General features: G+C 37.8%; 1 protein-coding gene across 4 annotated transcripts in view; it reads right to left on the bottom strand.

Moving 5' to 3' along the window:
- The window catches only part of KDM1A (lysine demethylase 1A), a 77,029-nt gene that overhangs the window by 15,700 nt on the left and 40,098 nt on the right, over positions 1-21,231 (bottom strand). For all 4 annotated transcript variants that reach the window (XM_057699350.1, XM_057699360.1, XM_057699368.1 and 1 more), the window contains 11 exons: positions 20,226-20,332; positions 18,551-18,632; positions 17,530-17,624; positions 9,203-9,345; positions 8,734-8,824; positions 7,483-7,617; positions 6,665-6,738; positions 5,738-5,849; positions 2,694-2,826; positions 576-763; positions 72-186 (listed from right to left, as the gene is read on the bottom strand). In XM_057699350.1, the coding sequence (XP_057555333.1) occupies positions 72-186; positions 576-763; positions 2,694-2,826; positions 5,738-5,849; positions 6,665-6,738; positions 7,483-7,617; positions 8,734-8,824; positions 9,203-9,345; positions 17,530-17,624; positions 18,551-18,632; positions 20,226-20,332 (1,275 nt within the window). The remainder of the gene's footprint in view (positions 1-71; positions 187-575; positions 764-2,693; positions 2,827-5,737; positions 5,850-6,664; positions 6,739-7,482; positions 7,618-8,733; positions 8,825-9,202; positions 9,346-17,529; positions 17,625-18,550; positions 18,633-20,225; positions 20,333-21,231) is intronic.

The raw sequence follows: 21,231 nt of genomic DNA, 5'->3' as shown, positions 1-21,231 counted from the left end.
GGCAGGTTTAATATTCCTAATTCTCTATTCCTGTAAGGATGTGAAAAAGATTAAAACCAGAAAGCAGTTACCTTTATAGAGGTTCCAGAAGAGGAAGAGCTCACCCCTGCTGGCAGTTGTACTGCCAACATGCCCGAACAAATTGACACTTGGATCCCAGAATACCCGGTCAAAACACAACACAACCTATGGTACAAAAGAGCACATGAGCTGGTGACATCACTGAGAACATGGCTTTAATAAGCACAGCCATGTCTCAACAGGAAGTACTTCTTCCTCAGACTTTATTAAATAAGTTTCTTCTAATCTACTCCCAGTATAAGCTTAGAAATCCCTATTATAAATGTACTACTCAGAAGGACACTTTTTGTAGGCTTGGGTTTGAGAACTGACCCCAGAAGTCATTCCTCATGGATACTTTATATATGATTGGGTACTAAAGTGAATGAGCTGACAGGCTTCACCCTGATATCACAGAGAGCACAGTAAAGTGTTACAAAATGCAAACCTCTCTCCTCTCTGAGTAACTGGTATTTGTACAACGGGTATGTAGAGAGGTACCTAGGGCAAGTTACCTTGTTAAGGTTGCCAAATCCCATCCTTTGGACCGCAGATGTTTTCCACTCAGGAAGAGGTGGCACAAACTGAACAGCTGGTGGCTGCTGCTTCAACACACCCAAGGGAAGGGTACAGAGAACGGCATCACATTTATAAATAAAAGTCTGGCTTGTGGAGCGGGTGTTCACAGCTATCACTTCACATCCTAGAGAGGTTAGAGGGGAAAGGCTTCACTGGTTATAAGGATGACACTGACAAGGGCACTGAACACTTAAGCACAGTGGAATCTACATGCTATCTCAGTTAATTCTTTTTTTTTAAAAATAAATTATTTATTTATTTGTTTATTTTATTGGCTGTGTTGGGTCTTTTTTTTGCTGTGTGCGGGCTTCCTTTCTAATTGCAGTGAATGGGGGCTGCTCTTCGTTGTGGTGTGCGGGCTCCTCACTGCTGTGGCTTCTCTTGTTGCGGAGCATGGGCTCTAGGTGCGTGGGCTTCAGTAGTTGCAGCACATGGGCTCAACAGTTGTGGCTCACAGGCTCTAAAGCGCAGGCTCAATAGTTGTGGCACACGGGCTTAGTTGCTCTGCGGCATGTGGGATCTTCCTGGAGCAGGGATAGAACCCGTGTCCCCTGCATTGACAGGTGGATTCTCAACCACTGTGCCACCTAGGAAGCCCTCAGTTAATTCTTACTGCAAGTCTATGAAGTCAGTTCTACTCATTTTTTATAAAAGAAAACTGAGGCAGAGGTGAAGTAACTTGTCTAAGGCCATACAGGTAACAGGTACCAGGATTCAAACCCAACAGTCAATTTCAGCAACCTCGACCATACTATCCCACCTTCCTGAGTGGTGATCTTTTGGACTAATAATAGGACCTTATCATTTACCAAAGTTAAGTAAATTTAGACCAAAATTAAGAGTAAAATGCCTATCCAAATAGAACCAATACCTCTCCACTGAGGTTAGGTGCTCGATAAGGACCAAGAGAAGAATGACACCAGAAAATTGTGGTGCAGATCTAAGGGATGCAGCCTAAAACCAGAGAGCATGCTGTTCTTGAGAATAAACTGTGATGCTCAGCTTTCCAGGATGTGAATGAGCTCAAAGATGATCACAGAAAAGATACTCAAAGTAGGTCAATGTAATCTTCCCTCCTTTGTGTTCAATTTTTCTTCAAGGAATGCCTTTTTATGTAATTTCCAAAAAATACATAAATAGCTCAAAATAAGTATGAGAGCTTCATATGTGCCCATTTTCTGTGGCCACAGAACTAGGGAAAATGATACAAAAGCTCATCTCACTGTTCTCCACCTGCCTGCAAATGGCTAAAGGCTTGCAGATCTTCTCCACACCACCAGCTAGAAGCTGCCTCTGAAGGGAAAATTAAATGGAAAACTGTTTCACTGGCTGTAAAAAAAAACATCTGTGGTGATCTCAGCAACTCTAGATAAGGGGCCATGGAAGGCACGATTGGTGGCCACAACTCCACTAGTCATGACCCTTAGAGAGGGGGGGCAACTATCTTTCGTAAGGAGTTCAAGACTATTAATTCCAAAGGTGGGTGGATGACAGGCTCTCTGCACTCCACATGAAATGGACCCTGAAAACAGCAATAATGAGCACAAAGCTCACTGCCATAGGAATCACAGGGCAATTCCATTTCTGAAGTCAACTTATCAGCAAGACTGCTCCCAAAACGAGAAACCAGCCTAAGCAGTTAGGCCACCTGAACAGGAAAAGCCAAAGACCAAGATGCAGATGGTAAAATACAAGGGGGTGGGTCCCACTGGAGCCTAGTGGTCCAAATCCTGGTATTTAAGAATATACTCAGCAAAATTGGATTCAAATTCCCTGGCTGTTATTATAATACCAAACTAATTCATGCATTAACTGGAGACTCTAAAAATTGCCCCAATTTTCTGGTTTATACTACGATGGGGTTAGAGCCTCTAAAGGCTCTGCAGGCTCAATACTTTCGTAAATGCAAAATTTTATACTCAGGAATCATAGTTTATAAGACATTTATAAGTTTATCAGGAAATGTATCTAATATTTTTTTTGTAGATCAAAGTCAACAAAAGATCAGTACCGTGTTTCAGAGTGAGATATTTATCTTACCAGTAAAGACATACCTGAAGCTGTGTAGCGAACCTGCCGAACTGCCGTATTCAGCTTAATGTCCAGGCCTTCTGCTAAAGCCACAGGCACACATGAGTAGCCATTCCTCACTGTTAGGTGGCTGCCAGTAAACTCAAAGTCATCATCCTAAAGAGGACAGAAAAGGACACATTTTCATGCTTTCTTAATCTAACTTATGCCATTTATATTGAGTCTTATAAAATAACACTGAAAAAACACCAGCTTGTGGAAAGTCAATATTCTAAGACAGAAATTAAAGAATAATCACTCAGTCTTCAACTACAGCTCCCTAGGAAACCAAAGGGAAAAGGGAAAAAAATGTCAAAATGTCACTAACGGCTATCTCTGGGCAGTAAGATTAGGGCAGTTTCTTTTTTCCTAAGAGAGACTTTTTATCATCACAGCCCTACACCACCAAGTCCAGACTACCCATGGGGGGCAGGAGAGGAAAGGAAGCTGATTCAGTAAATTCAGATGATACCATAAAAATCTATTTGGCTTTTGCATGCACTATAGATTTGGTAAGATAACAGAGTCACCATCCTAATTACATTTTCTTCTACATAACAGCAAAATCAGTTTTTATGCTTTAAACTTACAGGTTTTAAAGCTGAGGAAGACTTCCAAAACTAACGTTGGTCAAACTAGACGAAGGCAATCTAAGATTATAAAGACTCTCCACAGAGTACAGAAGCCAAGATTTGGCCTGGAAGAATCCCCAAAATGGTTTCATGTCTTTGAATTTACTGAAAAATTTTCCAGATAAAGAAACTTTTGAAGGTTAGTTGATATTTCTAATTTCATGAAACTACTGGGGAAAACATACTGCAATTCTTAGGAACTAGATAAAAATATACTGGGTAGGCAGCAAAACTCTCTCTACTTAGTGACTGACTCATCTCTTCCCCATATGAATCAGCTCACATCACCAACATTCAAAATTTAATATGATTACAAATGAATACAGATTGAAACTTCAAATGACAGATCAGTGATTAGGAGAGAAGTAACTTAGTATTTACATGAAAAGCCATAAAAAAACTGGAAATTCTGCAAGATGTGTACCACTAACAAGTTCAATCCTTGCCATAATTCGAATTATAAAGGCTACCCGGAGACAATCTAAAGATGAAGAAGTCAAAATAATTTTACTAGGAGAAGATATAATGAAAATGAAAATATGTAAGTAAAATGTAATATTTACTTCTATACAATCTTAAATCTGGCCAAGTCTCAGATTTAGAGATTGGTTCATTCAACATCTAAGAAACCCTGTGATTTCTCACCAGTTCAAGAGTAAATCACATTGAAAACACTTAAGAATAATTTAACAAAAGATGTATAAGGCCGGTACACTGAGAACTATAAAATACTGCTGAGATAAATTAAAGAAAACCTAAATAAATTGAGAGATATACCATGTTCAAGGATTAGAAGACTCACTATTGTTAAGATAATCCCAGAAGGCATTTTTTGTAGAAACTGATAAGCTGATTCTAAAATTTTACAGAAGATCTAAAAGATTCAAAACATTTAAAAATGAACAGAGGTGGAGAACTTACACGACCTGATTTCAAGATGTACTTTTATAAAGCAACAGTAATCAAGACAGTGTGATCGTGGCATACGGATAGACAGATATTCAATGGAAGAACTGATTTTCAACAAAAGTGCCAAAAGAAAGAAAAAAGATGGTTCTAGAATAGTTAATTAGACAACCATATGGAAAAATATGAACACTGCCCTTACTTCTCATTATACACAAAATGGGTCATAGACCTAACATAAGAACTAATTTCACAGAATTTCAGGAAGAAAACATGAGAAAATCTTTGCAGTCCCAGTTTAGACAAAGATTTTTCAGGATACAAAAAGCACAAAGCCTAAAAGAAAGAGCTGATAAATAGGACCTCATAAAATTAAAAACTTTTGCTCTTTGAAAGATATCACTTAGAAAATGAAAATGCAAGGTGTAGACTGGAAGAAAGTATTTCCAAAACACAAATTTGACAAAGGAACTGTATCCAGAATTTAAAGAACATAATGAACTCTTACAAGAGGATAAACAACTAGATTTTTAAATTTTATTTTATTTAAAATTTTTTTTAACTTTTTATTTTATATTGGAGTATAGTTGGTTTATTTTATATTGGAGTATAATGTGATAGTAGATTTTTTTAAATAGGCAAAAGATCTGAACAGATTTTTCACCAAATAATTGATGTATGAATGGCCAATAAGCATATGAAAAGATGCTTCACATTATTAGTAATCACAAAAATGCACATTAAAACCACAATGAAAAGCTACTATACAACCATTAAAATGTTTAAAAATTTAAAAACTGGCAATACCAAGTGTTGGTGCAGAACCTGCATACACTGCTGATAAGAATACGATTTGGAAAACAATTTGGAAGTTTCTTATAAAGTTAAAAATCTACTTCCCACAGACCCAACAATTTTACTTCTAGATATTTACCCGAGAGAAATACATGAACGTTCACAGTAGCTTCACTCACTTATAGCCAAAAACGAAACCTAGATATCCGTCAATGTACCAGTGAACGGACACATTCTGTGCCATATCCATACAATGGATACGAATGTTACTAAACAACAAAAAGAAACAAACTACTGATATACACAACAACAATGAAACTAAAAATGAAAAAAGTCACACAAAAGACTATATACTGTATGATTATATACTGTATGGTTCAATTTACATGTAATTCTAGAAAAAGCTAAACTATAGTGACAGAAAGCAAATCAGGAGTAGGAGGGCTGGGGACTGACTGCAAAGGGGCAAGAGAGAACTTTTCAGGACAACAGAAATGTTCTATATCTTAAATGTGGTGGTGGTTCATGACTATGTAAGTTTTGCAAAACATCAAACTGCTCACTTAAAACAGGTGAGTTTTATTGTGTATAAATTATATTTTAATAAAGCTGTTTAAAAACACACAAATTAACAGTTTCTCTTAGGAGCCCTCTCAAAGACATGTGCAACAAAATACACGATAAGGGAATTTTACCTGATCCCAATGTTTAAGGGAGAGTGTAGAGAGAGGTGTGGCATTAGCAAATTCAAGATTTGCAAAATGCCAATCAAGTATTTGTCTGTCCCTTGATGAGAGATATACATCACTGCAAAATGAGAACAAAGGAGCACAGGATTATTAAAGTGCAATACTACTATTCTCAGTGGGCTGATGTGGATGATCTCAGTGGGACTATGCCTTCCTTACGTGAAGAAATTCTAAGTCAAAAAGCAGGACCGTATCTGTCTTATTAAACCCTTTATTCCTGGCACCTAGAACAGTGCCAAGCTTACAACATAAAGCAAAGGGCTGACTGTAATTCAGAAAAAAAAAATCTGAAGGAAAAAAAAGTCTTTATACTGTTACCTTGCATTATACTCATAAAAACGTACTTGTTTTAAATTTTTATGTTTCATATTTTGAATAAAGCATGAACTTTTTTTTTTTTTTTTTTTTTAACAAGAATGGGTAGCATCCCTGACTACAGAAAAGAGCAGATGTATGTGGAGGCTGGATGCAACATGGAGCACATTGTCACCATATAAGCATTCACTGTCGAAAATCCAATGGAGAAAGTGTAATACTTTCCTAGTCCCCAGAATTATGAGAATTTAAAGCAATACCACCTTCTATCCCACTCAAAGACAATTTTCATTCATATATCAAATCTTACGGGAAAAGGCTTTTAAAAAAGAGACCTAGATTCAAGTATCCAAGACACTCTTACACATTAAAATATAAGATTAGAAGATTAAGGAACCTGACAAGTAGTCCTATGCACAAAGATATCTTCCATTCATTAAACAATTCACAATACATTGAATGAACGTAAAAGTCCAGGGCACTTTGTAATTTTCCTTCTAAATCTAACAAAAGGAACAGTAAAAGCTACCTTTTTCTGAGAGTTTGTGTTTTCCTTACCTTGGGGGATTGGCTTCCAATTCCTGAAGTTTTTCTTCTAGTTTTCCTTGTGTTTCAGCTAATTCATCATATTCCTGATAAAATTAAGAGAACTGGGTTGATCTTGATGAGTCAGAGACCCACCTAGTTACCACAAAGCGTAAGGCCTGGACCACATCCCTGTTCAGGTCAATCTACAAGTGTGCCTTAGCCGCAGGCTGAGTCAGGGCTCAGGGACGGTTGTTCTTGGAGACAAGTTACAATATTAGCCTGGAATTAAGACTGAGGGAAGTGGGGGTGGTGGGGTGTGTGGGGAAGGATACAGAAGGAGGAAATGAAGAAACATATTAGTATGCTGCACAGTAAGGATGAAAAAGAATAGGGAGTACCATTTCCGGTGCATTAACTGTGTCCCTAGCATGAAATAAGCACTTTAGACCCCCTGCAAGTGAGGTAGTACTAACACCAAGTCACGGATGAGGTGACTAAGGAGTTTAAGGTCACATGGCTAGGCGATACTAAGCTAGGGATTTAAACCAGACAGTTTGATTCCAACAACTCTGAAGTCCATGTTCATTATCGTTATTCTAAATTGTGGCAGAGGGCTAAACTGAGACTAGGTAAACTAAAGGATGACACTGTGAAAACAAGGTGGGGACTCTGCCGAAAAAGCAGACAAAATTAACCCATTAAGTCCCCACAGCTCCTGTGTACCAAACCCTCTTCCTACTACAGGCACCTGTGATTAGCTAGTGGCTCTCTCTTTTCCAAAGTTTCCTGGATCTATACTATTTCTTAGGATTCCAAGGAAATCACTGAGGCATGTATGTATACCATACCTTGCATAGGGCAGTTAGATCCCTGTGTTTGCTCTTCACTAAGAACTCAGCAGTGATATCTCTGGGTGGCTTGACTTCAGATGCTTCTTTGTATTGCTGATGGAGTTCTTTAATTTTCTCTTTTAAATTTACCATCTAAGAGGGAAAAATACAAATTTACCATTCCAAACAGTAACTTTGCCAAAGCATATACTTTGGCTCGCCCACCAAACTGCTATTATACCAAAACAGCGTTACACTGCAAGGTCTAAGAAATTCTTAAATACCTCTTCCAAATCACAACATTTCAAAACAGGAAAAAATCCTATATGGCTCAACACAGAAGTATCACACCACTATCAGATAAACACCATTGGCTAGGTCTTCCAAAACAAATGGGGGAACTAGGAGTGTCCCATTAATAAAAATATATACTTAATGAAAAATTAATTTAACTACCAGGAAAAACAAACTGTCAAATCATCACACAAGAACCTTAAGGAACCATTCCCAATGTTAGTTTTTTCAGGTTTCTTATGGTACTACACAAGACTAGGGTAAAGGCTAAAGCTTGAGACTGGGACCTCCACATCAGCTGGCCATTTTCTAGCCACTCTTCTCACTTTAGCCATACTGCAATCCATGAAAAAGGTGTGCCAGAGACCTCTTCATTTGACAAGATGAAAAAATGAGGCACAGTGAGAGAGTGAGGCAAGAGTCCAGTCACAAGATGCACCCAGATTTTGTGTTATAAAGCTCCCAAGTTTGCAGCTGGCAGGACGAAGAGAAACAAATGGTTTCCCAGTCTGGAGCTGGGGCTCTGGAAGGTGGCATAAACAAGGGCCTCCTCATAGGTACCACTGGGGAATATCCCCATATTGGCACCTCAAGTGAAATAATTATGCCAATGAATTACGGTCCTGGCAGTTGACATGATATCTTCATCAGTGGGAATTTGACCCCAGCACAGCTGATCTCCCTCTCATCCTAGACTTCAGCAGAGGGCACTAGGTCAGCTTTGCAACAGTCAAAGGCAACCTGACACAGGAAAGATTTATTTCCCCCAGCAACAATTTACTAACAATGCCATACCAAAAGACTGACAGATAAAACAGTGCCTTTTGCTAGTCATTATTTTCTTAACAATAATGAGCTGTGCAGACTTTCTCTCCCATGGAGAAAACAATCAGAAATGCTTTAAAAATTTCTAAATTAAAGGCCTTTTTCCCCTACTGATGCATCTTTGGCTATGAAAAAAATATAGAATTTCACCTTATTAAGAAGTTCTTTCAATTCTTCCTGAGTTTTCACTATCTTCTTCCAATGTTCAATCTGCTCATCTTTGACATGCTTTTCTTGTAACCTGAAGAGACAATATGTATGCTCTGGCCACAGAGCCAGCCTTGCTGCATAAGACAGGTGCCCATCAAAAATATCTGGTTGCACCAAGGCCTTTTAAAATTTCTAATACTTTGGAGTAAGAAAGTTGGCTGGTGGCAAATTATTTTCTAGGCTATGTTAGATACGGTTAATTCAATACCATAAAAGACGTGGAATTTTACAATTGAGAGCACCTTAAGGATCATGTAATTATTTTAAATAGCTTTACCTTTGGATTTAACTATTTCACATGAAAATAACTGAAAATTAGCTAAAATAAGACTTGATGAAAACTTAAAACATTAAATAGCAAATCTATAAACAGAATCCACAACACAATAAGCAGTATCAAAGTACTTACTGAATGACAACTTCCAAGGCCTGGCCAAGGGACACAGGCTTATTATTGAGGACATTGAAGTCTAGTTGATGACTAAGGTAAGATGTAGCTTCTAGCAACCGGTTAAACTCTTGCTCTACCATTTCATCTTTCTCTTTAGGAACCTGAAAATTCGAAGTATGGCAGAGTTGGTCCTTACAAGACTAAACATAACCATCCATGAAAACACAAATGTTCTACAGTTTAAAAGTTCAAAATATGTATCTCAAAGGGGAAACCTTTGAGGACAATGATTCAAACTGTCTTTTCTATGAAGTGGTCAATTCCATTAAATGAGATATGAAATGTTTCAGCCCAGATACTTTCCTATTCTCATGATTTTGCCCTCAGACCTGGGACTCCACCTCTATTAATAGTCACAGGATTCACACTGGTGCTGAGTGAAGTCATGTGGAGCACAAGGTGCCCTGGAGGTGACATGCACTGAGATAAGCTGGGTTAACATGCAGACAACACGCTGGAGAAGTCCCAGAGGACAAAGACTATGTCAACACACCTGAGCACCTTCCAGAATAAGGACAGGATGAAAAAATAAGAAGCCCAAGGTATCTGCTTCCCCTCAAAGATGACAATTTCAGGGAGAAGTAGGGAAGAGAGAAGTGAAATTCACAGCTATTAATAAGAACACAATAGCATCTTAATTCTTTCTCAAAGTAAGAGTGTTTTATGGCACCAATTAAGTTCAGAGTTGAGTGTCCAATGCTCTTAGACTATGAGTGACTGAGGTACCAGGTCTGGCTCACTACTGTGGAGGAAAAAAGCAGATTGCAAACCAGATCATCAAGTTGCAAGACCATTCTCATAATCCCTGCTGTGCCCCTGCCTAGTGATACTATCAGTTAGCCAACACAAATCCCTCTGCTACTCCTTAATTCAGCCCCAAAGTAAACTGTATCTGCAATCCTATTGCTGAAGTCAAGGGAATAGTGAGAAGGAAAAGGTATGTCTAAGGCAAGCATCTCTTGCCATAATAAACTAGGCATCAACTGGGAAACGGGATTCAAAATTTGGAATTTCACTTTACAATCACCCTAAAATTGGCAACAAAAAAACAAAACATGAAAGTAAGTTCTAATACTCACTAAGGCTGAGGAAGAATGATCTTTTACAATTAGAGGTAACTATTATGTACAAGATCATCACAGTAAAACTCCATTTCTCATCTGAAACCCCTTCATTTTTGCCCTTCCCAATTAAACAGAAGATTTTGAAGCACTAGCCTCTGCCCCTTCACTGGTAAGTCACAGAAGTAACTCTATCAGATGAGCCATGGTACAGCAAGAAGAATATGGTGAGCAGTATCATCTGCACCAAAACAAAGGGGAAAGGACTGCAATTCTCCTTTGGAACTGTGAATTATGACAAGACACTAGAACTAATTCACCTGAAATAATACTTTAAAGTATCAAGTTCTAAAAGATCACACATGGGAGAGATCAGGAAATCTTTATGAATTAGAGAATTCCCCTTAGCCTAAGAAACAGAAACCCCTGAGAATCTTCTGGTATATGTTGAGAATAAGGCAGTGAATCCAGTGAATCAGGCTTTGGATGCTTGGTGCCATTTATATATCAGGATGGTACACATCTGACCTACCCATTCAACTCCACGGCCAAAGAAAGGAATTCTGGTGACATCCCTACTTGTTCTGACTACACAGCTATCAGAGCTGATGGAAGTGACCTTCTTGTCAGGAATTTCATTTACTTTCCCATCAGTTACATATATTCTGTATATGATGGTCATATACAGAACAGCTCAAAGCAATACTGAAATTCTGCTTGGTGTTAATTCCCACAATAATGTTACAGAAGATGGTTCTAAAAACTCTAACTTTGGTGCTCCTTTAAAAGGGAAACAATTACATTTTCAGTATGAAATCTACATAGTTATGAGATCTCAACTGATCACAGATGCAATGTGAATGACTGCTTTTCCCAGAGTACAAATGGTGATATTTCTACATGTGGTTTCTACAATGCCTAGCAAGAGGATGCTATAGCAGCAAGAGGGACCAGATCACATATGCCTCTACAATCGGGCAGAAAGTGCCAATACACAAGTGTGCAAATGGTATAGATTAAAGCTCTTCCAGTGTCAACTGGATGGCTTGCTTTAGACAAGCTTTAATCTTTGCAGCTAGGGTGACAGTCACATAGGGAAGTTCTTACTGAAAAAGTATGCAGCACTCAAAGGCTCAGTAACTGGGGTCCAGGGTGTGTGGTAAAGAAATATTTAAAGGGACACTGTCAAGGTTAGAGGGACCAAATTTGACCTTTTGTTTCTTCCCTCTGTTTGCTGAGCAGCCCACGTGATTCATTACACTTTCCCCTTTAGTCCACCCACACCCCCCACAAAAAACTTCTTACATGCGCTTTCAATGACAAAAACTCAAATGGCACCAGCCCAACATACAGGTGCAACTCTACAACAACAAACCAGTGTGAATGTATGATGGAGAGGATCTTTGGAAGGGAAAGATTTAAGTTTCAAGCTTTTAATGGGTTATTGTAAACAGTGAGGAAAATGATTTGAAAAATTATGAAAAAAATACCTTGACAGTGTCCTTTTAACCAGTGCAGCAGAGAGAGAAATAAACTGTAAATAACAGCCCAACAGCCACGTCAAGTTTAGTTTTGTAAGACAGCAGTAAAATCAAGGCTTTAAACACACAGCATGACAGAAGCATTGTTAGCTCAGAAGCTGCAACCACCAGAGAAATAAGGAAAAGACTGTACAGAGACTAAAATGAGAAAGTCAAGGCATAGAAATGGTCAAAAGAAAAGCAATTTTGGTAGGGGATAGGGGGTAGGGGTGGGTGTGGTAAAGGGAGATGGTGTCAGAAAGCAGAGAAGAATAAAGCAAAATTCAATAAAAGAGAAAAAGAAAAACACAGAACAGTAACAAGAACAACAACAAAACAAACACCAAACCAAAAGATCACTGCCACATCTGACACCAGAATGACAAGACTGCATCTCCAGTACACCTCTCTAACTCGGGGCTCCAGTCGGCAGTCAGGCCCCAACCATTTTTTGCTAGTTAAGCAGTTATAGCAATGTTGTCAGTGAGACTAGGGATAGCTTAGAAACCTGGATTTTTTTCCCCATTAATTTTAAAATTCCACTTTGAAATTAAAGAAGTATTTGGAAAATAGTAAATAAATTATTTGTCCATTAGGACACCAATACTGACCGGAAGAAAACCAAAATGTGACTTTGATGTATTTAAACTTTGAATCTGTTTCTAAAATTAAGCTAGTTATATATATTCTAGTTGATGCACTCAGACAATGAAAAGAACTTCAGCAACTGACTACCCTAAGCACTCCCTAAATATCTATTTCAGGTCATTTCTTTCCCTTTTGTGAGAACCCTTGGACTCAGTTCCAAAATAATTATGAAAGGATGTGGAAATACTGGTAATCTCTAAATACAAGTTGCAATAATTTTAGTTTAACCTAAGCATTCTCTTCTAGATTCTTAAATTGCATCCTGAGAAAGTAACACAGCAAATGATTACCAAGGGTTAAGCACCATGTCTTATGGCAGCTGGATTTCTATATTACAACACAGTGACAACATGTAACAACAAACTAAGCAGCAGTCTTTCAGGAAAGGACCTTTGATACAGTTTTCTAGCAAAGAAGCAAACAAAAAGGCTACTGCTTGAAACAGATTTTATGATTTTTCAAAACCATTTATTTCTCTATGAAAGGCTCCAAATAAATGGTTCCTTCAAGACTAAAACTTTGGTGAGTCTCACTCCTCAAACGGGGGTATAATCCTGATCGTTTTGGTCCAGTAGATTATATGGAACATCCCTGAACATGGTCAGAGGTGGGGGAGCCTGTGTGACTAGCTCATGCAGAATAAATTTCGGGAAAGCCAAGCAACTTCCTGATCCTGCAAGAAGTTATCTCAAAGGAAGGACAGCTATCCTTGGTTCTACCTCTGGGTTGCACCCTATCATCACAAGCTCGGTAGGGCTTCAAAAACATTGCCCATCTGTCATGCTTCCAGTCTGCATAAGTTCTCTAGCAGCAGAGCAAAAATGGAGTTAAGTGCACCTAGGTTCCAGGTATTCAAAGTTCTGAGATTTAGCCAGAGAAATCCTCAGGAAGAATCACACACTGAAAAAAGTTGTAATGGCCAAATCTGGCCAAAAGAGGCCACAGTCAATCTCCACCTCTCCCATTTCCATGCACTTTGAGAATTACAATAAAACAAAAGATTAGTTCCTTTGGTAAATCGTGGAAGAAGAAATCTACATCTGAGGAGCTTCTAACTCAGATTCCCAAATAGCTACGGGAAATGAGATATTGCTATTAACCCTAAAGGGAGAATAAGGACAACAAGTATATCCTTAATCCAAATAAAATTCAATTTGATTCTAGAAATGGAGATTGTTGCCTCCCTCCCCTTCTTTTACCTCATAAGGGATCCTTTAAGGGATGGAAATAACTGACTTTCCTAGAGCATGGACTAAGCCATGTAGGGCATGTCTAAGGAGTGCAATTTCTAGCACATAGTAGAGGTGCTCAGTAAATTCTTGTTAAATGAATAAGTTAATATAGTTTGGAAAAGCAAAGTCAATATTGTAGCTATATTTGAGGGAAAAATAACTATTTTGTAACTTCAAAAACATTAAAGGCATGAGAATTTTACATTTATAAAAAGCAGGGATTGGCAGTCATGATTTTAAAGGGTAGAGAAAGACTGCCTTAAAGATACCTAAGATGTTTCCGAAAAGGAAGATGAAACCTGAAAAGGCCAAGATGCCTGTGTCGAAAGTATAATAAACTAAGCACCACTCTATATGAATACAAGTGGAAACCTGCTAAGTTATGATAGGTACTGAGTGTACCCAATCAATGATATCTGTAATAGGCCTGGCATGTGTTACCTTTCAAGTGTTATCTTTCTCCCTCATAACGGTTAAGCCATGCCCAAGGAGAGAATCAGGATCTTTTTCCCCATGTAGTTACTGAGTCTTTGCATCTCACTTGATAACAATACACGCATGCATGCACACACACACACACACAGTCTCTCTCTCACCCTCATTCACTTAAGATTCACCTTTTTATCACTCAAAAAAAGCTAAACACAAAACTAGAACCTAAAGCCCCCGAATTACTAGCTAGTGTACAGGAGATGCAGAAAACACTCAGAGTCATTTCTCTCATCTCCCCCACCAACTCATGTTTTCAGTCCTCTCACTGGTGACTCCCAAAATGCTCCTGAAATATGAATTACCCTATTTCCCAACCTTATCAGTACCGATTTAAAACATTACAGAATAATTCCGAGTATAACTCCATCATCAGTTAATCTGAAGGTAGCAGCTTTATTAGCTCTGATTGTTTTTATAGGCTTGGAAGATACTTCTATTTATAAGACTGTCCTATATTAGAACCAAATTAGAAAGCCCTTGTTCTAGTCAATCAAAGCCATAAAATAAGCTGCCCCTGTCAAAAATAAACACAGAAGCTCAACATCCTAGCTGCCAGTGCAGGACCAGAGAGAACAGAGAGGCAAACTTTTTCAGGGATTCTTGTGATGATGATTAAAGCAATAACAAGGTAACAAAACGAAAACCTCCTTACTACATGATTTTTTTCCCTATAGCAGCAAAATGGCTGAGCATGGTGATATATCCTTAAGACAATAGTACAAGTGATATTTATAACTCTGAGTTAACTGCTGGCCTTGTACAGGATAAAAGAATTAATTTCTATGTACTAACAACAGAACCATCAAATCACCCTCTTTTCCGCTGAGGTCATCAACAGAGAATGGAGGAACACATCCCATTTCGTTCAACAGTTTATTAAAGAAAAATCAATGGCTGAGTGAATACCATCACTCTAGGTGGGCCTCCTTAGAACAGCTATTAAAAGAAAGCTCTCTGAGAAGGAGACTCAGCTGATGCAGTCTCACTGGCAGTTAGAACTGCACACTCACCCCTGCCCCCAACTTCTCTGAACCATCAGCTAGGCAGAACAGAACAAGTGTGGGCATTAAAGCTGGAACATCAGACAAGGGACCCTGGCCCTACAACTCATTGACAATAATGACCTCAGGCAAACATACGTGTGCACTTTAGATTCTTCCCCTCAAAATGGGATAATGAAGCAACCGACTGAGTTGTTCCTTAGATGTCTAAAGCCATGAACCATATCTGTGATTACAAATGTAAATTCATTTGGCTATAAGCTCTTAGTACTTGTCATATAAGCCAAAAGCCAGTCTACTGGTTAACAGTTGTTCATTCCTACTCTGAGCTAGACTACTGGGAACAGCAAGATTCAGAAACATCAATATGTCTTCTTACGTTTGATTAACTAATTTAAGGCAAGCAGGACTCAAAGCTGTGAAGAATTTTTTCCCAAATTTGAGAATGCCTAAAGAATCCTCCTTACCATTTGGTTGCTTCACCAAATACAAACAAACCAACTGAGAAAAATCCTATAAAGATCAGAGTTGAATGACAACAAAATGCTGAAAACCACATACCAGCTTAACAACTGTTTACTACAATGCTACTCAAAGGGCTGGTCCTGGTGAGATAAGGAGCTTATGCCAGAACATAAACTAATGCACCACTTCTTTCACTGACAAAGTCTCGCTACCAAAAAAGTCATCATCTGAACTAACATCGTGGTTAAATGATGCTGTTTATCTACATTCTGGCGCAGGGTATTTATCTCATCCCATAACAGTAACCAACAATTAGTTCATGGATTGGCAGCTGGCTGTAGGCCACACTGGTATGTTATTTAGAAACAAATATTTTTAAAAATGTTTTACAGCTTATACCAAGAAAGCAGACAATTTCTCTGGATATCTCTACTTGGAAAAAATCTCACTTTTTACTGTTAGAAAGATTAAATGAACCTGCTCTACATTCAGGAAAGTCTAAAGAAAAAGACAGTGTCTCAAAGATCAGCGATAGTCTTTGCTTTGGATTCCACTACTTCCTGAGGACTAATATAGTATCTACTTCAGAGACCCTGCTTCCTCAATTCAATTCTCTAAATTACTGTCTATCTACCTAAAACACCTATCTGGTCATGTCGCTTCTCCTGATCTCAACAAGACTGGATAGATGAAACAAGACTGGAAAAATGGGAGTCCATGATAGTACTGTCTACTTTTGCATATGTTTGAATATTTCTATAATAAAGTTGGGGAAAGATAATTATTTGTGTACAAGTCCCACCAGGCTGTGGGGTCTTAAATGGCAGGGACTGTCTTATTCATCTCTTTATCTTTTATAGATCTCTGCAGAGTAAAGGTTTATAGATCTGTTCAATTAACCTCTACTTCATCCTTTTCCTTTCTATTTTGTTTATTTTGCCAGAAGGCTGCCCATCCTTTCCCCTGACCTCAAAGAAAGCCCTGGGAGGAAATCTGGATCCAGAATGGTGGGGATAGGAACCAAAGCATTCCCTAAAAGTTTGTACTTCTCTGATATGAACCCCATAAATCCTAAAGGTAGATAGGAAAAGGTGAGGATGTCCCATGGGATCTATCACACAAAATTCCAGAGTTGGAATCTTACCACTTTTAATAACAGTAGCTAAACTGCCATATACATAGCAAACCTTCCCTTCCTTAAAATACAAAGATGATAATGTGTTTATATATCCTGAGAATTGTAGACTCCCTCACTCTAACAGGGGAGTTGGCAAAACTTCTGCTGAGCACAAACTTTTGAATTTCACAGATCCCTAAAAATTAGGACTGACTTAATCTATCACATAGTTGTTAAAACACTCTCACTCTCCCATTCTGAACATCACTTCCACGCTACTGCCATACCAACCACAGGAAGCTCCTATGCCTCTGACCAACAAATACTTTAACCTACCTAAGCATTAGTTTAGTACTAGCATTTTGCTATTAGCCCATCAAAAACTTGACCCTATGAACATGAAACTTAAATCATAAAGAGCACGTGACGCTAAAGCACATGAAGAGAGGCACAATACAAAGAAATGAAGAATCAGGTGTCAATTCCACAGGTCTCACAGGGTAGGTGGCCATAGCCAAATAAAAAAATTAACCACCTAGCTGGCCTAACTTTCATTAAGTAGTTAAAGATAAATGCCTAAACAGGCATGTATAACCCCTTCCTATATAGCTCAGAGTTAAGAAACAATCAGAATAACGTCACATCATTTCTACCCTCAGTTCATGTGTGTATATTCATCCACATATTTCCCCAAAATTGTTTTCAACTGAACCAAAGAAATTGTGAAAAGTTGTTTGTCATCAACTTACAGCTTGTCCATTAGCTTCATAAAGTGGGCATTTTTGCTTGATCTTGGCCAGTTCCATATTTACTTGTTTGCTAACCACAGCCATGGGATTCCCTCCTAGAAAAAACTCCAACAATTAAATTCAACATACCTATGAAAAGAGAACAAAAACCTCAAAGCAAAAATATTTTTATTCAAAATTTAAAATATCAAAGCTTAGGGTACGTGAATTATATATCCAAAAAATGCCCAAAGTAAAATATATAAGTTAAGCATAAAGAAGAAAGCAAAACATTATCTATTACCAAAAATTACATTACAGATCCTTCTAGATTTTATGTGCATAAATTTACATACATATACATACAAAAGGATCATAACGTATGCACTGTTGTGTAATCTTTTTTCAATTTACAATAAATTGTGGACATAATTTCATGTTAATATGGAGCTACATAATTTTTAGTGGCTGTATAGTTCTTATTGTATAATAATTTAATCTTCTAATCTGTGGTTTCTAACATTCTGCTATGCCACACTGAAAATGTTTTGAACTCAATATGGTCCACCTATCTATTTTCTTAGGATAACTTCCTAGAACTGGATCTGCTGGGTCAAAATCTATGTGCATTTCAAATTATGCTCATATTTATGTGAAGACTGTCAATTTACCTCTCACTAACACTAACAACAGTATCCTAACCTATATATATATATGTATTTTTAAATATTTATTTATTTATGGCTGCATTGGATTTTAGTTGCGGCACACAGGATTTTTCATTGTGGCTCACAGGCTTCTCTTTAGCTGTGGTGCGGGGGCTACTCAGTGTCGGCTTAGCTGCAAGTGAGATCTTAGATCCCTGACCAAGGATCGAACCCACATCCCCTGCACTGGGAGATAGATTCTTAACCACTGGACCACCAAGGAAGTCCCCTAACCAATACATTTTAAACCTGCATCTATGGCTTTAAAATATAAGACTGAACAATTGTATGAGTCTCAGACCTTGCATTACAGCACAAAACTAAGAACTACTTACCAAGACCTGTTACTACCATGGCTCCAAGATCAGCTACATAGTTTCCTTTGCGAAATGTAGCAACTCGTCCACCCACACGATCCTGTTTTTCAGAAATTCAATGGCTAAAATCATTGATTCTAGTTTACTCTAATAACCTGGCAAGGTACCAATTCAGGCCTCTTTGATAACTTAAAAAGGAAGGTGTACTTAGAAGTTTACATGGAGTACAATGTGAGCACAAACAGCAAATTAAGTTTAACTATTTGAGGGAGTGGTAGGCAACGAATGACATATAAAAGGAACAGAATGAAGTAATGTGAGGTGGGAAACAATCTGACAGCCAGAAGACATATTTAGTTACAGGTACTACTAGCTCCCTATCCCAATGTCTCTAACACCACCTATTACACATGCTGAGCAAGGGACAGCCGCGCAGAAAATATCTCTTCACAGATTCCCATACTTTTAAGGCCATTTTTCTACTACCATGTTCTGACTCTTGCCCCTCCAAGTGTCAAAGCCAGCTGTGAACGATTTGATAGATGACTTCTCTGACAAATGCCTCTCCAGTGCAGCACCATGCCCACCGGCAGAGCGTCTCCTGAGCGTGAACTGCTGACAATACCTCTCATTTCTACACAGGCCCAAGTGTTATCTTTGCTGACTAGAGATTTTCAAATATAGGGAAATCTTACTGAGTTGCAGTGATACCTCAGTCATGGATTACATGACAGTACTCTGTAAACTCCAAACAAACAAATGAAAAAAGCAAAATAAAAAAACCTTGTACACCTGGGTAGGAATCATAATGATCCCATTATTCCTTACTGTTTCTTAGTACACAGGATACAGAGGGCACACAAATGTTTTCTGAATTAATGAATAAAATATTATTTTTAGTAAGACTATCAGGAATTATTTAATTTTGATTTCCCCATACTCTATTTGAAAAGAACATTTTAAAAAATTAGCAATTTGTAAAAAGCAATTTAGATTGCACTGCACAAAACATTTTGAAAGCTTTTTTATAAAATTTTAGATTGCTTGTTACATGAGAATTGTTTTTTTGTTGTTGTTGTTTGTTTTTTGTTTTTTTAAACAGTAGACGTCCAGGGAGGTCTTTAAGCCACTGAAAGATAATTAAATCTCAAAAATTACTCATGAAAATGATATGAATAGTAACATCCTAATAGGATGTTCTTTTTTTCCACTCTGTGCCATCATTCCCGTCCTCTTTGTTTCCATTTCTCTCTAGGACTAATGATAAAGAGCCAATATCTTGGCTTCACCAGGCTATAAAAGATGGCTGCTGCTTGAGAAGCAACTCCTTTCCCTTTACTATCAAACAGAATACAATTCACTTTGTCCCACCACTAAAAATAACTGCATCCCACAAAGGGTATATTCAAGAAAGCCCCCAAACTGAAAGTTAATTTGCAAGAAACAATGACCTGAAAATATACATCAAAGGGCTATATGGATTATTTATAAACTCTAAATATTCACTGAGCACTTTTCAAAGTTTTACTGTCAAAAATGTTTTATCCAATGTAGCTAACACTATCAAAATGCTATGAGTATTATTTAAATCAGTTTAGTTTAGTTCAATTTGTATGATTTCTTAATTTGCAACACAATTTCCTTACCACATTTCCATTAAGTTGGGCTTCTAAACCCAAAAGAAAATTCTTACCCTGGCTTCCAGAAGTGTGACATCCATTCCGAAACTTTGTAACTGACGAGCTGCTGCCAAGCCTGAGACCCCAGAGCCTATAATGATTACCTTTCCTGTCTTCTTAGCTAAAATTAAAAAATGAACAGATATTAAATACTTTGTTGTAGGTTTAAGAGTTTTTGCCTTTTTTAATCAAGAAATTTCTAGGTTCTTAACATGTGATGATGTCTCAAAATAAACAATTCAGGCAGTTATTTTCAAAATATGAAAACTATATGAATACAAATTAGCAAACATCTGAAACATAAACTTCAATTCAATGATGAAAATCTATAAATGAAATCCTTTAAAATTTACTTTCTCATTACTTTTCATGTGCTTCAGTGTCTGTGATCATCGATTAATTTATTATGAATAATCTCCCATATTTACCTCACAATTACACTAGGACAATTTGAACAGTCAACCACCTAATTCTCTCCTTTTTTAAATTAATTAATTAATTTATTGGCTGTGTTGGGTCTTCACTGCTGTGTACATGCTTTCTCTAGTTGTGGAGAGTGGGGGCTACTCTTTGTTGTGGTGCTTGGGCTTCTCATTGTGGTGGCTTCTCTTGTTGCAGAGCATGGGCTCTAGGCGAGCAGGCTTCAGTAGTTGTGGCACATGAGCTTATTAGTTGCTCCGTGGCATGTGGGATCATCCCGGAGCAGGGCTCGAACCTGTGTCCCTTTGCACTGGCAGGCGGATTCTTAACCACTGCACCACCAGGGAAGTCCCAACTAATTGATTCTTAAAGCTATTTTCTTTAAGCTCTACTCCTGCAATCTTTAGTTTCCTTTTTTGAAAAATTACTAAAGCATAAATATAAATGTATTATAAATAAACAGATAGATATATTAACTCTCAAAATATCCCTATCTTTTGATTCCTGGCAGACATTATCAGACTCCATGAAAGGGATAAATAGCATTTAAAAAAAATAAAAATGCAACCTTTAACACTGCATTAAAGAACTGGTCAATGA

The sequence above is a fragment of the Hippopotamus amphibius genome, chromosome 1, assembly GCF_030028045.1.
Source record: "Hippopotamus amphibius kiboko isolate mHipAmp2 chromosome 1, mHipAmp2.hap2, whole genome shotgun sequence".
In the NCBI taxonomy this organism is placed as follows: Eukaryota; Metazoa; Chordata; class Mammalia; order Artiodactyla; family Hippopotamidae; genus Hippopotamus; species Hippopotamus amphibius.
Note: the sequence above shows the minus strand (reverse complement) of the source record. Positions and strands in the feature narration are given on the sequence as shown.